The sequence below is a fragment of the Salmo salar genome, chromosome 15 (genome assembly GCF_965601325.2).
Source record: "Salmo salar chromosome 15, fSalSal1, whole genome shotgun sequence".
Taxonomy (NCBI): domain Eukaryota; kingdom Metazoa; phylum Chordata; class Actinopteri; order Salmoniformes; family Salmonidae; genus Salmo; species Salmo salar.
The window spans coordinates 75124659-75142064 of NC_138305.1; the positions used below are offsets into that span (position 1 = coordinate 75124659).

Sequence of the window (17406 nt, forward strand, 5' to 3'; positions counted from 1 at the left end):
GAGTACAAAACTGTCATCAAGGCAAAGAGTGGCTACTTTGAAGAATCTCAAATATAAAATATATTAGGATTTTTTTAACACTTTTTTGGTTACTACATGATTCCATATGTGTTATTTCATAGTTTTGATGTCTTCACAATTATTCTACAATGTAGAAAATGAGTAGGTGTGTACGAACGTTTGAGAGGCAGCAATATCTATACCATAATGCAGTTGTGAGCATATTAGGTATTCTATATTATACGAAAACATCAGTCTAACTGAATAGGGGTGTTGGTTGAATGTTCCAGGCAGGTTCCAGAATGTTCTTCAGTTGGTGCACCTCCTCTACTGTTGGGTAATGTCAGCTGGTTTAGCAGGCTTTGGCGCTGTGGCAATGTTGGCAGGGTTTGGGGAGCTGCGAGTCTGGCTTCTTGTAGACAACAGTCTGTTATTTTCTGCACTCCACAACCAGGTGGACAAGTGTCTCCCTGAAGTGGTGGGTTCTGGGCTTGTGCACTTTCTTCACCACACACTTCTTTGACCTCTTGCAGAATAATTGTTTGTACTGTAAGTATCCTGGAAAGACATGACGACTGATCATGAGGATGTATAATCATAAAATAAACCATGTTAATTTGTAAACAAAATATGGAACCGTAGACTGGTATGTGTTTTGTTACACTCAGAGTCAATAATGGGGCTTTGAGATGGGCTGCTAACAGATGTGAAAAGTTTGAGGGGGGCTTGACATGTAGACAGTCTAGTTGTGTATTGTTGTGTATGAGCACCTACAGTTGTGCTGTTGAGTAGACAAGCACTGCCAACAATGGAGTGAATAGGCTAGAAGAGTACACTAACAGCCCCTCTCCCCATGCCAAAGAACTGACTACAAGGGTGTGACAAGTATGAGGAGCACTTGGCTTGTAGACAGTTTAGTGTATTGGTGATTTTGTTTTCTCAAGAGGGTATTTGTGCTTTCATAAATGCCTTTGGCCGTCCTGGCTTGTTTCCAAGTCAGATGATGTTGAGCTTGTTCCCGGCTGAAAGCTTTCATCCAATGGGTCTACGGGCTCTGTACTACTAAAGCTGGTGTTAAGTTCATCGTCATCAGCAGCAGGATTAGTCTGTAGGACACACAGTAGTCAGTGATTAGCCAACATTTTACTACTTTGTCCCCATCAATACCCACACCCCTTATGTCAATAGATCATGCATATTAACCTTCACCCCCGACACCAGTCAGTCACACACACCTAATATCTCCTCTTCCATTTTCAAACATTAACAATCAACTAAGCCGCCATAATATAGAGAAAACTACAGTAGAAGTTGTAGCTTCCATCACAACAAGACACAGAACATGTTTATGCCTAGCTCTAGTATATGTATTTGCTCATCATGGAGTCATGGAAAGATTTAACAAAGGTGACTTACTATAGTTCCTGGTGATGAGCTTGATGTTGATGCTGCTGCAGATGGGATCGGACTCTAAACACATAATCACGTTAGCCTCTGTGGTAGTTAGATCGCTAGCTAGTTAACGGTTAGATACAGTCCGGTAGGCCGTAGCTAGCGAAATTAACCTAATGAGGCTCACATCGCAATGTTTCAAATCACGTCGCCAGATAACAGCTGGCTATTTACATTGACTTGCTTTGGAATGTTTAGCCAGTGTATTATGAAAGCTAGCTAGCTAGATTTTGATTTAGATAAACAAATGTAGTTCGCTAGGTAACGTTAGCTACCTTTACCTCCGCTTGACTTGTTTTCTGCTGCACTGATGTTGGCTGATCGCATGCCTTCCTCTTTGAAGTGAAAGGGAAAATCAATGGAATAGCGTCACTTTAACTTTCGACCACCTGGCAACCCCATCCGTTTCGAAAGCCTCTGGCTGGAAGTGCTAACTACAAACACAGACATTTTGATATTTCAGCATGTCCTGAAATCGCTATGAATTCTGGATATTGTGGTTTGCTTACAACCAGAACATGTAGACGGTCTGTTAAAACCAGTGAGATGCAGAAACGCTCGTATTTGCGTGTTGCAATTTTTATGACATATGGTTAAATGAACATATGGTGAAATAGAGCAGCAGTGAAATTTCCCTTTAAGTTTACAAAAATATTGTGGAAAATGTGGAAAATCTAATAACAAGGAACTAAAGTGCTTTTACATTTCAACTTATTTTAGAAGAAATAGAGAATTATTTAGGAAAAGTGAAAGGGTGCCAATATATTTGGCAGGTACTGTATGTATGAAAATACCCTAAAATAAAAAAGGTGACATTCTGTACTGTCTACTCCAAAAAATATTTGATCTCAAATCCAAAATGCTTGAGTATAGAGCCAAATAAAACATTTTAGCTTCACTGTCCAAATAAATACGTAGGGGAGTGTATTTGAAATGAGCCAGAGTGCCTATAGGATAACTGGAGAACCTAACACGTTGCTTTGATGTGTCACACGGCAATTAAGAAGACAAGACAACGCCCACACAGAGCGCCACTAGTATCGAATTGCTTATTGTGTTCGCTGAGTGGACGCTTTGGGCTGACTCCATGTTATGCAACCAAGCATGGGGGTGGAGGCCAGGCCAGCTCTGCTACCAGGAGGAGAACAATGGCTCGAGTCAGGTCACAGAGCTTTAGACTTCCTCAATTCTTCTCCACAGTAGCAGAGTGCAGTCAGCAGCAATAAAAGCCACCATCCAGTGACATGTTTGTCCAGCCATCAGTGAGTCATCATTTGACCATGTGTTAAATGATCATATTGTGATATGTGCAAATGGCTGAGGTCACTGTCTGGTTAGTCTCAAAGGGACAATGGTCACACTGTACAGTACACACACAGTGTATGTTGATCATGTGAAATGCGAGCGGGTCTCATGTTGCAGAGTGTGTCTAGTCACATCAATGAGGTTTCACGGGTCAATCGACAGTGTGCACTCAATCTGGGATCCTATACTACAGTATTTACTGTAGTATTTACAGTTAACTATAGTATAAATACTGTAGTAAAAGGAAACGGTAGTATATACAATAGTAATTAATGTAGTGTTTTTGCGGATTGTAATATACTTTAGTATTTACTGTAGTGTTTTTGCAGACATTACTGTAGTATTTACTACAATGTTCTTTTGCAGATAATACTGTAGTATTTACTATAATAGTCTACAGTATACTACAACATTCAGTGGTAAGTACTACACATGCGAGGGATACTACAGTGTAGTATAGTATTCTACAGTATACTACAGAATTCTATAGTAAGTACTGTAGTATTATATAGTAAACTGTAGTATTTTGGGCAAATCCAAATATTTGCCTATGCAGCAGAAGCCTTTACAATTGAACACAGTTTCAGATGGGGTAGGTTTGTGGATATTGACTAGAATTACTTCCAGTCTTAGCTGTGCAACCTGGTTATAATGACATAACCGTTTCCCTTGGCTTACTGCAAACAATGATTCTATGTTGGCAGTACACAAAGTTACGGTCTCTCCTAATACTCAGTTCTGACTACTTCGACTACTGTCTGAGCTAAAAAGTCACGATTGACTCACAAGTATATCTTTTGTATTAATATTTCTGTGTTTTGGCTTTTGCTTTTCCAACGGTCAGTAGTAAGACGAGCACTTTTGGACAACGTCAAAGGGGATGCGTCTCGCTGTCCTACTCTGGCTACAACCGCTAACTCCTGCGTTGGCAAGTAGATATGATGGCACAGTTTGTTTGAACATTTCTTATTGTCAACGACAACAGACCAAATGATAGAATGCTGTTTGAATGTCGCTTTTAATGAAGGACTAAGTGACTAGTGATCCCATATTACCTACAACACAGATTACTGAACCTAATTTTCCAGAATGAGTCAAACTGCTTTGCTAATACTACGCTATCCATTCTGATGGCTCAGTTGGTTGGAGCATGCTGGTGTTTGTAACAGCACCCTATTTTTCCTTGAATACGTACTTGGGGCGAATCCTAACTTCTACTTAAGTCAAATTTTCACTTAGTCTCACATTGACACCAAAGCAAGTGAAAATTTGACTTAAATTGAAGTTAGGATTTGACCCATACAGAATATGTGAATCATAAGTCTTTGTTGAGTGTGGATAAAGTGTCTGCTACAATGAACATATCATCTGACAAGGCAAAAATCTGTCATTCTGTCCCCGAGCAAGGCAGTTAATCCACTGTTCCCCGGGCGCCAATGACGTGGATGTCGATTAAGGCAGCCCCCCGCACCTCTCTGATTCAGAGGGGTTGGGTTAAATGTGGAAGACACATTCCAGTTCACTAGGTATCCCCCTTTCCCTTTCCTGTAGATATTGTGCCACCTACGTTGTTGCCCGGCGGGCCGCTGTTGGAGAAGACAGTGGTGTAGCCTTTACTGTGTGGAGTGGGCTTCAGGTTCTTCCCCGCTTTTATTTCAGCCAGCAGCTCCGAGTTGTCTCCGGTGGGGGACATCATGTTGAAAGATTTGTTGCCTGGAGAGGACAAAAAAAATGAATGGAAAAGTGTGGCAGGGGGAGAGAGAGAGCAAGAGAGAGCGCAAGAGAGAGAGGAGAGCAAAAGAGAGAGGAGAGCGAGAGAGAGGTGATAGTGAGAGAAAAGAAAGTGTGAGGGGAGAGAGGAAAGGGAGAGGGGGGAAAAATCTAGGCAGCCTACCCAATCCCTTTTTATAGGTACTGTTGACAGGCCTCCTGGGCCGTATACAGCGTTCCTCGCTGAGATCCCTGAATTCCTATCGGAACTTGTAGTCATGGCAGATAACGTTCACATTTTTGGCTACTTCAATATTCACATGGAGAAGTCCACATGTTATTATGTTGAATGGTAACAAAAAAATTGCTTAACCCCAACCAAAGATGATCTACCCAAAGATTCCTTGATGCCCTTCCAGACTCCCTCCACCTACCAAAGGACGTTGTGGTACAAAAATCAGTTAACCACCTAACCGAGGATGTAAACTTAACCTTGCGTAATACCCTATATGAAGTCGCACCGCTAAAAACAAACAAAAAATGTGTCACAAGAAACTAGCTCCCTGGTATACAGAAAATACAGAGCCCTGAAACAAGCTTCCAGAAAACTGGAACAGAAATGGCGCTCCACCAAATTGTAAGTCTTCTGACTAGCTTGGAAAGACGGAACCAAGCAATGACGAAAAGCCCTCACTGCTGCCAGATCAGCCTATTTCTCTAACTTGATTGAGGAGAATAAAAACAAAAGGCAACAAAAACTTGATTGAGGAGAATAAAAACACCAGGCAACAAAAACTCTGTTGTCCTGAGTCTGCACAGAACTGGCAGCACCTCACCACCTGGACAAAAGGAACACCTACTTGAGAATGCAATTCATTGACTATATTTCAGCATTCAACACCATAGTGCCCTCAAAGCTCATCACTAAGCTAAGGATCCTGGGACTAAACACCTCCCTCTGCAATTGGATCCTGGCCTTCCTGACGGACCGCCCCCAGGTGGTGAGGGTAGGTAGCAACACATCTGCCACGCTGATCCTCAACACTGGAGCCCCTCAGGGGTGCGTGCTCAGTCCCTTCCTGTACTCCCTGTTCACCCACGACTGCATAGCCAGGCAGGACTCCAATACCATCATTAAGTTTGCCGATGACACAACTGTGGTAGGCCTGATCACCGACAATAACGAGACAGCCTATAGGGAGGAGGTCAGAGACCTGGCCGGGTGGTGCCAGAATAACAACCTATCCTTCAACGTAATCAAGACAAAGGAGATGATTGTGGACTACAGGAAAAGGAGGACCGAGCACGCCCCCATTCTCATCGACGGGCTGTAGTGGAGCAGGTTGAGAGCTTCAAGTTCCTTGGTGTCCACATCACCAACAAACTAGAATGGTCCAAACACACCAAGACAGTCGTGAAGAGGGCACAACAAAACCCATCCCCCCTCAGGAGACTGAAAAGATTTGGCATGGGTCCTCAGATCCTCAAAAGGTTCTACAGCTGCACCATCAAGAGCATCCTGACTGGTTATATCACTGCCTGGTACGGCAACTGCTCGGCCTCCGACCGCAAGGCACTACAGAGTATAGTGCGTACGGCCCAGTACATCACTGGGACTAAGCTGCCTGCCATCCAGGACCTGTACACCAGACGGTGTCAGAGGAAGGCCCTAACAATTGTCAAAGACCTGAGCCACCCCAATCATAGACTGTTCTCTCTGTTACCGCATGGCAAGCGGTACCGGAGCGCCAAGTCTAGGACCAAAAGCCCGCGGTTCTGGCACGGACAGCTGGTGTCTCGCCACCCCCACCCCCAACCCCGCCACCCCTAAGACTCCTGCAACAGGTCACATGCAAGCACTGGCTACTCTGGACTACCTCTTGCCGACTCCGGTGTCCCCGCCAGGCCCCGCAGCGCCCGCCACCCACAGCGCCAACCCCTCTTTTACGCTGCTGCTACTCTCTGTTTGTCATCTATGCATAGTCACTTTAACTATACATTCATGTACATATTACCTCAATTAGCCTGACTAACCGGTGCCCCCACACATTGACTCTGTCCCGGTACCACCTGTATATAGCCTCACTACTGTTATTGTCACTGTCATTTTACTGTTTTTTTTAATTTCTTTACTTATCTATTGTTTACCTAATACCTACTTTTTACTTAAAAATTGCACTGTTGGTTAGGGCTTGTAAGTAAGCATTTCACTGTAAGGTCTACACCTGTTGTATTCGGCGCACGTGACAAATGAAATTTGATTTGATTTGAAAATAGTCATAGCCTCTAAACCTTCCAGCTGTCTACTGGACCCTATTCCAACTAAACTACTAAAATAGATACTTCCTGTGTTTGGCCTCCTATGTCGAACATAATAAACAACCCCCTATCCTCCGGATGTATACACAACTCACTAAAAGTAGCAGTAATAAAGCCTCTCCTGGAAAAGCCAAACCTTGACTCTGGAAGCCTACGTTTCAGACATAAGGAAGTGGATGGCGGCAAATGTTTTACTTTAAGCTCATACAAAACAGAGATGCTAGTTCTAGGTCCCAAGAAACAAAGAGATCTGCTGTCAGATCTGAAAATGAATCTCGATGGCTGTACAGTCGTCTCAAATAAAACTGTGAAGGACCTTGGTGTTACGCTGTACCCTGATCTCTCCTTTAACAAACATATAAACAAATATTTAAAGAGCAGCCTTTTTATCATCATCTTCGTAACATTACAAAAATCGTAATCTTTTTGTCCAAAATTGATGCAGAAAAACTCATCCATGCTTTTGTCACTTCAAGATTAGACTACTGCAATGCTCTACTCTCCGGCTACCTGGACAAGGCACTAAATAAACTTCAGCTAGTGCTAAATACAGCTGCTAGAATCTTGACTAGAACCCCAAAATGTGATCATATTACCCCACTGCTAGCCTCGCAACACTGGCTTCCTGTTAAGGCTAGGGCTAATTTCAAGGTTTTACTGCTAACCTACAAAGCATTATATGGACTCGAGCCTACCCATCTCGCTGATTTGGTTCTGCCATACATACCTACACGTACGCAATGGTCACAAGACGCAGTCCTCCTTATTGTTCCTAGAATTTCTAAGCAAACCGCTGGATGCTGGGTTTTCTCCTATGGAGCTCAATTTTTATGGAATGGTCTGCCATTCCATGTTAGAGACACAGACTCAGTCTTAAACTTTAAGTCTTTACTGAAGACTCATTTCTTCAGTAGATCCTATAATTGAGTGTAGTCTGGCCCAGGGGTGTGAAGGCGAATGGCAAGGCACTGGTGTGACGAACCTCCCTTACTGTCTCTGCCTGGCCGGCTCCCCTATCTCCACTAGGATTCTCTGCCTCCGACCCTATTACGGGGGCTGAATCACTGGCTTGCTTGCGCATCTCCATCCTTCTTGTCCTTGGGCTCATGCGGTGGGGAGATCATCGCGGGCTATACCCGACCTTGTCTCAGGGTAGATAGTTACTGGCCTGTTGATATCCCTTTGGTGATGTGGGGGCTGTGCTTTGCCAAAGTGGGTGGGGTTATATCCTGCCTCGTTGTCCCTATCTAGGGGTAACTTTGGACGGGACCAGTGTCCCCCGACCCCACCGTCGCAGTCTACTGTATCTATGCTGCAATAGTCTATGTGCCAGGGGGCTAGGGTCAGTCTTATATCTGGTGTCCTGTGTGATCTTAAATATGCACCCTCTAATCCTCCCCCCCCCCCCCCCCCAGAGGACCTGAGCCCTAGGACCATGTCTCAGAATTACCTGGCCTGATGACTCCTGGCTGTCCGTCCCTAGTCCACCTGGTCGTGCTGCTGACCCAGTTTCTGCTGTTCTGCCTGCCTCCATGGAACCCTGACCTGTTCACCGGACCCTTTCCCGCATGTACTCAATTGCCATGTACTCTTACAGTATAATCTCAACTCGGCACAGTCAGAAGTGGACTGGCCACACCTTAGAGCATGGTTCCTCTCTAAGTTTCTTCCTAGGTTCCTGCCTTTCTAGGTAGTGTTTCCTAGCTACTGTGCCTCTACCTCTGCATTGCTTGCTCTCTGGGGTTTGAGTCTCGGTTTCTGTATAAGCACTTTGTGACAACTGCTGTTGTAAAAAACGGCTCTATAAATACATTTGACTGATTGATTGATTGATTGATTGATTCAGGGGAGAGAGCTAGGAGAGAGGGGAGAGAGAGAGACTTGGTGGCGAGCAGGGCTGTAACGGTGACCGTATTACCGCCACACCGGCAGTCACGAGTCATGAAGGCAGTCAAATTCCACGTGACCGCCAAGCTCTGATGCAGCTAATGGTCGTTAGTAGCCTACCATACTTGCTAACTTAACTGCCTGGAACTCAGCACTCTATTGTCCCTCTAATCACTCTGACATCAATGCAATTGTAATCAAAAATATAATCAAACACTTCATGTTGCGCAACATTTCTATAGGCTATGCAATTGCATGAGAAAACAGAGTGATGGCTTCTATTAAAAAGAGGAGGATCCCATCCGTTTTCTATAGGCTAGGCCTATTATATTTATATCTTAACTTTCCTAATATTAAGCACATTGCTTGTCTTTACAACAGGAGTATAACCTACCTGGCTGGCATGAAAATTAACCACGGGAAAAGCGTCCTCCATTTGCTATTTAAGTGCATGGATTACATGTATTTTTTTCCCTGCCTCTGCTTTGAGACAGGTGCATGATAATGGTCAATTCTAAATCAAAACAAATTTCACACATATTATTTAGTATATCTAAAGACAAGATTAAATCAACAATAGTGGGATGGGTGGCAATATTATCAATTGTATATTATCACTTGTGAATGATGCCCAGCGTATAGCAAGAAACAATGCATACCTTTTTTGTGTGACTTTTTAAAATCATAGTCCCACACCTCATGTAGCCTAGTCCATAGGCCTATATGTTTTGATAAGGTTTATGTCACAACTAAAAGTGGCCAACTTCTTAAAATTAAGCACATTAATCCGCTTTACAATGGGTGTAGAGCCTAACTGGCATACATACGCGGCGCGTGAGTTTCAAGTTTGAGGAAGATCATTTTCACCATAGAAATGCACCTTCACAATAAAAGCATAACATGCATAATCGCATTTGCGGTCACTTCTGATAATGCCGTTTTCCCGCTAATGGAACATTCGTGCTTATAGCCTACTACCGTGTGCGCATTGCTGCGCTTATAATGTGAAGCTGCGCTTATAATTTTAAGCTAAACATTCTGATCTGTTGCGTCAGCCTCATTGCGTACATTTTTGGGGGGATGCTAGTGGTTGTATTAATTTATCACATCCCACACCTGTCCCAGACTATGTTTGGAATATTTATTTCTCGCACAAAAAATAATAGGTACATTTTTGTACTATGGGGATAGTAGATTGACATAGGCTAGTACTTTTGCCGTTTATTAGGCCTACTGATCTTCTTGGCTGAAAAGGAAATGTGGACAGTTCTTCCAATATCTTCAATATGCGCCTTGGAAATGGATAAGTACGCGTGCAGTTGCGTCCCCGATGTGTCCATCTTCACTTGTAGCCTGTGAGAAAGACCCGATCACGTGACGGAGAGCCATGTGCGTGAGAGGTGCTTTGGAGCATGCAGCACGCATGGAGAAGGGAATACAAATTATTATATTCAGCCCAAGGGCAAAATGGCCACAAAAGGCATGGATTCTTTTAGGGGGCATTACGGCCACACAAAGGGGATACCGCTGGGAAATTCGAGGCATTATCAAGTGCTTGTCAAATTGTGAATGAGAGACTGATGAAGTGTGTACAGCCTACACAAAAAACAAAGCAGAGCTCATGCCTTTCATGCAACTTTTTTCAAATCATCATTAGTCGCATTTTGCAGCCTTAGAATGTATAATTTATTTTACATATAGCCCACTGTTTGTATTACAACTACAGTTACATAAATAACTCTAAATTAAGTATATAGGAGTAGCTGTTTCTTTGTTAACCGCTCAACACAGAATATCCGCATGTTCACACTCCCTCAAATCATTTGGAGAAAATATCCTTTCTATTTTATTCAGCTTTGTTCAATTGTATTCTTCATACTATAAAATACTACAAATTAATGCCACGGAATTCTAAGCAAATCTTGTCTGCTACATGAGTGTAAACCACAGCCATATGCCATTGCCAGATCAGGACAACTCAGAGTATGCTATTTTGTTCTTCTGAAATAGACTACATTTTCTTCATATCATGTTTATTTAGACCTGTCTAAAATAAGTAATGGATTTATTGTGAAGGTGTAGGCTATATTACATGGATTTATCAGACTTTTAAAAATGTAGATGCTCCAAAGGTCTACATCAGTGGCTTGTAGGATATGTGTAGAAGCCAAGAGATGCTAAATGTGTTTATGTTAATTAACAGTGTCAATTACCGTGAGACCTGCAGTTATTTGCTTGACAATCACCGGCTGACAAAGTTATGTGGCCGCCACAGCCCTAGTGGCGAGGGACACTGACAGACACCTGGATGTTGAATATTTCATCTGCCAATCGGTCAGGGAGAGGGAGAGAGAAGAGTGAGAAAGAGAAAGAGAAAGAGAAAGAGGAGAGAGAGATGGGAGAGCGAGAGAGAGAGAGAGACTTGGTGGCGATTGACACTGGGCACTGGCAGACACCTGGCTGTTAAATATTTCATCTGCCCATCGGTCAGTGGCAGACACAATACTGACCTGAGGCCTGTATGAAACGCAAAAGAGGAGATGAGTGCAGAGGAGCCTTGATGCTGTTTTTTTGTATCATTTTTTGAGTGCCTGCTTGGCTCCACTTGGGAGTAAAATGACACCCTTGTGACAGGACCATAATGGAGCCTCCACTTTTGGGTTCTACTCAATTCATCTCCAATGATCATATGGTTTGGAAACTAAGCGAAAAACTATTTGGCCAGAAGGGTCATGTGCACCGGATTATATATTTAGGCAAATCTGCAAATAATCTGCGAGTGCAGCTCCAAGGGAAAGAACAAGACTTTGCACCACTCTAGCGCTAATGTAGAGATAGATTGACACAGTCTGCCAATATGCTGCAACTGAGAAAATGCTGCAGAAAATTATTTCACGTGAACTAACCGAAACAAACAATCAAGATGCACAGATTAAGAATGCTCCAGCACAGCGTTCGTAACAGTTCACGGTGTAAAACAAAAAAAATCCTGTTTCGCTGCCACGAACCCCAATCTCTTTACGACAGAATAGTGCCCTTAAAAATGGGTCTGCTATTAATTGTTAAATCTAGAAAACAAAAGCACTTTGTTTGGACATTGTACTGGTGTAAAGGACATTGGAGAAACAGAGGGTTTCTATCTGGTAAAGAAATGAATAGACAACACATCCTGCAATGCCAACAGGTGATTTGTCTGAAGAATGCATCGAGTGACAATGGTGACTGTCTATTAACACAATAACAGTTACTAAACAATTGTTGAGTTACCTGAGAAATGTATTTATGCAATGCCTGTCATATTGAACAAGTAAAGTGGTTTTTAAATATGACAAAGGCACTTAGTTAAGTGACTATAATGGGTGTACTGTGTATATACACTGAGTGTTCAAAACCTTAGGAACACCACCTCTTTCCATGACAGACTGATCAAGTGAATCCAGGTGAAAGCTATGATCCATTATTGATGTTACTTGTTAAATCCACTTCAATCATTATAGATGAAAGGGAGGAGAGAAGTTAAAGAAGTTTATATTTTTTTTTTACAATTGAGACATGGATTGTGTATGTGTACCATTCAGAGGGTGAATGGGCAAGACAAAATATTTAAGTGCCTTTAAACAGGGTATATTACTAGGTGCCAGGCTCAAGAACTGCAACGCTGCTGGGTTTTTCACACACAACAGTCTCCCGTGTGTATTAAGAATGGTCCACCACCCAAAGGACATCCAGCCAACTTGGCAACTGTGGGAAGCATTGGAGTCAACATGGGCAAGCATCCCTGTGGAACGCTTTCGACACCTTGTAGGGTCCATGCCCTGACGAATTGAGGCTGTTCTAATGGCAAAATGGGGTGCAACTCAATATTTTTTTACTGACAAATAACAGCAAACCAACTAACTCAGTTTAGATAACACAAACATATTCAAATAACATTAACAATTAAAGGTAAAATCAACAAGGGCTACCTGAAACCTTAAAACCAAATCAGACTGACAACTCAATCAACAGGTCAAACAATAAACTATACAATAATAGAATTATCACAACCAAATAACAAGACTCATCATACCTTTTTTAAGACACCAAAGGTCATATCTTTAACATCCCAATGACAGACAAGGCATAAAGCTCACCCAAAACAAATAAAACAGTAGGATAGATACATCACCTGAGTTTAAGTTATAAAACTCCTCTCAACTTGACGATCCAGTACACTATGGATCGTTCATTAATTCCTGCCTGCCGGGGAGGCAAAAACCCGACTTGCTGCGAGGCAACGGCAACAGGCTGACCGAGAAACCGGGGCAAAGCCTCATGCAGTCACCCACCCCTTCTTACTCCCCCTCCTCCCCCCTCTCTCCCTCCTGCGCTCTCCCCCTCTCCCTCTCCGCCCAGAGAAAAGAGAGCAGCTGTCTATAAAGGACCCGTCGTAGTTGGGGAGAAATCCAAAGGAATCAGTGGTAATTGGCGCCGACAGCGAGCAGCTTGCCAAACTGGGCCTGGATTTAAGATCCAGCCTTACCCCACTTCCCCCGTTTGCCTCACCCTGCCTCCTCCAGCCCCACCCCTTCCTCACCCCTGCTCACATTAGCACTGCCGGTAGATTAGAAGGAGGGACAGATCTCAGTCAGGCAAGCTAATGAGCAGCCTAGTCCAATGAGAAGCCTGATCACACACAGCCAGCCAGCCTGACCATTGACATAAAGCGAGATCAAGAAGCAGTCCCCTTTCAACTCCAAGGCACCATCACGGCCCATCATCTATTCTAAAACAAAATGTTACAGGCCACATTCACCTGATTCATTTGACAGATTAACAACGTATGTTTCATATATATATTTAGATATAAATCCACAGACCATACACAAATATATCCATAAAATAGCGGCCCCTGACAACTGATGGTATTACCCACCGATGAGCCTACCTTCGTCTATTTGGTCCTGGCAAATCTTCATTGCGGAGCACACGCTCAGCTTTAGCGATTCAGAGTCTACAAATGCAGAAAGCTCAGTTGTGTGGTGTGATATTTTCTCTAGAGGCAAGGATGAACGGTGTGGACTGGTGTGTGAGAGAGAGTGTGAGAGTGTGTGACGCTAATGGGAACACAATGGAACCCAAATCGAACCGCAATAGCACAGCAATGGGACCGCAATAGCACAGCAATGGGACCGCAATAGCACAGCAATGGGACCGCAATAGCACAGCGATGGGACCGCAATAGCACAGCGATGGGACCGCAATAGCACAGCGATGGGACCGCAATAGCACAGCGATGGGACCGCAATAGTACAGCGATGGGACCGCAATAGTACAGCGATGGGACCGCAATAGCACAGCAATGGGACCGCAAAAGCACAGCAATGGGACCGCAATAGCACAGCAATGGGACCGCAATAGTACAGCGATGGGAATGCAATGGCATGTAATGGCATGTCATTTCTAATGGTTATACTGCTGCAGGCCGCATCTAAGGGCCATTGAAGCATCTGAAGTCCCTTTACCCCCACCATTAACCCTCTCTCATCAGGAGGAAACACGTGTTGCTGATCCTATTGGGGCTACTTATTTCGGAGGTTTCAGATACATATATTTAAGTACCGTAGAACGGGTATGCTCGACGCTTCTTAGCCATGTTATTGAACAGGGGAATCATGTCCGCTGTATATGTCTATACACCTAATTTAAATAAGCTCTCTGGTCTCTTTATTCCACACCCATCTGTTATTACTTTTATGTGACTCTTATTAACCCTTTATAACCTGCCAGCTAACCAGGATACAGCCTCAGACCCCTTTTGTTTTGTCGTTTTCTGCCCAATAGACTGTGTCGACAATGACAGACAGTCTCAAGCAGGCAGACAGTGAGACAAGCATCACGGCAGGTGGATGTAAAAGAAAGGAGGGGAAGAAAGGAAACGGTGTGAACTGTTAAAAGACAGGACATCTGTCCAGAGGGAGGACGAGGATGTTGATTTGAGACTCGCCTTAATTGCCCATGAGGGGATAAATAAAGTAAGATTGAATTGGGGCTCCCAGTACTTACTCTTCATCACCATGAGTGGGCCGCCTTCTGACTGAGGAGAGGGGGACAGAAACGCCCCGCCTTGGAGAGGCGGCAGTGGAGAGAGAGATAAGAGGAGAGCGAGAAGGGGCAGGCACATGCAGTCAGATAGCAGGTGTTCCAGAGGGGAGGGGAGGAGAGGGATGGGACCATGAACACAATTGAAGGAGGAGGAATAAGAGAGCTCATTAGTAGAAGACAGATGAGTTTCACGTTCAAGAGGACAAATCAAATATGAGAAAGTCAAAACCATAGAGATAAAAACTATAGAGGCTGACGTCATAGATCCCCAAAGCTCTGGAATGGAACAATTTGTCGGCCTCTTACCTGAGGACAGTTCTAAACAAGCAACATCTGCATTCTATGGTCAAAACGTTCTTTGACATCTACCTGATGAGGCAAGCATAACTACTCAACTGAACATTTCCCCAAATTCAAATTCCCCACAAAGCATAGAAAATAACCAGCATCTTTGTAACTAGAACAGAGGGAGCAGACAGGGGCGACGAGCAACCATGGCGAAGAGCAGCCATGTCAGGTAGTGTCAGTCAGTCAAGGCAGAGAGAGAGGGGGGCAATTAAGGAAATGGCTGAACACTAAACCGGTTCTCAAGGTAACGGTAGCCCTGAGCAAGGGCATACATTTGTAATCAGTTATCTGGGACGGTAAGGCCAGACTCATCTCTCTGTCTCTACAGAATGAGATAACATTGTTTTTGCGCCTGCCCCAACTCAGCTTTCCAGGAAAAACTGCACTATCAGGGGAAGAGGAGGAGTCTACTGACACTTTGCACAGGTTTTGCCATCTGTGAAATGCAATAGCCAGGCAAAAAAAGACATAATAAACCATTTAAACTACAGTAGCAAACGTAACATGACATGTTTTTATTCAGAATGAACTGCAGCACAATGTCAGAAAGAAAGGGCGAGTGAAAATAGAGAGAAAGTGAAAGCGAGGACAGCAAAATAAAGAAAAAGAGCTAGAGGTAGCGGCAGTGGGCACTCACTTCCTGAAGAGGAGGAGGGGCGTCGCTGGTTGGTGTTTGAGGAAGGGCTGTACTGGTAGGTGGGCATTTCCGAGGGCAGTGGTGGGGGAGGAGGGGGTGCCGGGGTGGGGTTGCTGATGGGGAGGGGAGGCGGGAGAGGAGGAAGAGGAGGAGGGAGGGACAACTCCTCCGTGGTGCCGTTCTCGGGGCTGGGGGCGGGGCTGTCAGCTGGCTCCTCCAATAGCACAGAACCCTGATTGGATCATAAAAAATAAAATAGAAAATGGTTAGTTCGTATCCCACCAGTCAAAACAACAGATACCTGTCCATCTTAAATATGAAGGGTCTCATTTTGACAGAGCTAAAATGTAGAGATGTTACAAAAAGATCATTTTAAATACTCGGACACTTAATCAAAAGCAAATTTTGTTATTGAATCGCACACGCACTACTGTTAGCTTTAAACCCATCCATAAAATTGTTCCCTTTGCCATGGACATCGTAAAAGAAGAAATGGAGCTAATTATTTATTATTTTTGGTAAACATCTCCCAATTTTTGCACCGTCAAAAAAGAAAGCCCCCATGGTGATCTTTCTATCATCTCATTCCTTGACAGCTGGAAAGGAAGTTGTAATAATGGTAGGAGCCAATGAACCGTATCACCCGACTGCATAGAAAGACATGCCAACAGACAGTCTAGCAGTGCTTGGCTGGGCCCATAACATTATTGTATGTGGGAGGAAAGGGAGAATGATACTGTGACAGATGTACAGTAGTTGACTCTATAATGACGGCCCAATTAGACACTTGCTGTCTAAAACACCCCGTGGGAATAATAATGCGCGCCCATAATAATGGAGTGAATATGGCATAATCTAGGGTCTTTCTGGGACAGGGACACCAGTGGTGGAAAAAGTACCCAATTGTCATACTTGAGTAAAAGTAAAGATACCTTAATAGAAAATGACACAAGTGAAAGTGAAAGTCACCCAGTAAAATACTACTCGAGTAAAAGTTAAAAATGATTTGGTTTTAAAAATACTGAGGAGTATCAAAAGTAAATGTAATTGCTAAAATATACTTAGGTATAAAAAAAGTCAAACCATTTCAAATTCCTTATATTAAACAAACCAGACGGCACAATTTTCTTGTTATTTTAATGTAGTCAGTGGCACACTCCAACATCACTTACAAACAAAGCGTGTGTGTTTAGTGAGTCTGCCAGATCAGAGGCAGTAAGGATGTTCTGTTGACAAGTGCTTGAATTGGACCATTTTCCTGTCCTGCTAAGCATTCAAAATTGAACGACTACTTTGGGGTGTCAAGGAAAATGTATGTAGAGTAAAAAGTACATTATTTTCTATACGAATGTAGTGAAGTAAAAGTAAAAGTTGTCAAAAATATAAATAGTAAGGTTATCCCCCAAAATTACTTAAGTACTACTTTAAAGTCATTTTACACCACTGAGTGACACTAAGGGCTCAGAATAGCGTTTGCTGGCCGAGAGTACTTGGCACCTCTGAACATATTTTGCGCACCGAGTGCACAACAATTTCACATGTAGACTCACAAGGTCCTAATTGGCTCAATGTAGGTTACACCCAATAGTGGCCTTCGACACCAAACTGTCGATACCTATGAGATTATGGGGCCGCTCCTTAGAGGGGCGGTTGACTGTGCGTGC

The 17406-nt window shown here is 43.5% G+C and overlaps 1 protein-coding gene across 1 annotated transcript in view; it reads right to left on the reverse strand.

Annotated features, from left to right (window-relative positions):
- The window catches only part of espn (espin), a 99793-nt gene that overhangs the window by 13198 nt on the left and 69189 nt on the right, over positions 1-17406 (reverse strand). The window contains exons 9-10 of the mRNA XM_045696094.2: positions 15743-15974; positions 4325-4470 (exon numbers count right to left, since the gene is read on the reverse strand). Coding sequence (XP_045552050.2) covers positions 4325-4470; positions 15743-15974 — 378 coding nt within the window. The remainder of the gene's footprint in view (positions 1-4324; positions 4471-15742; positions 15975-17406) is intronic.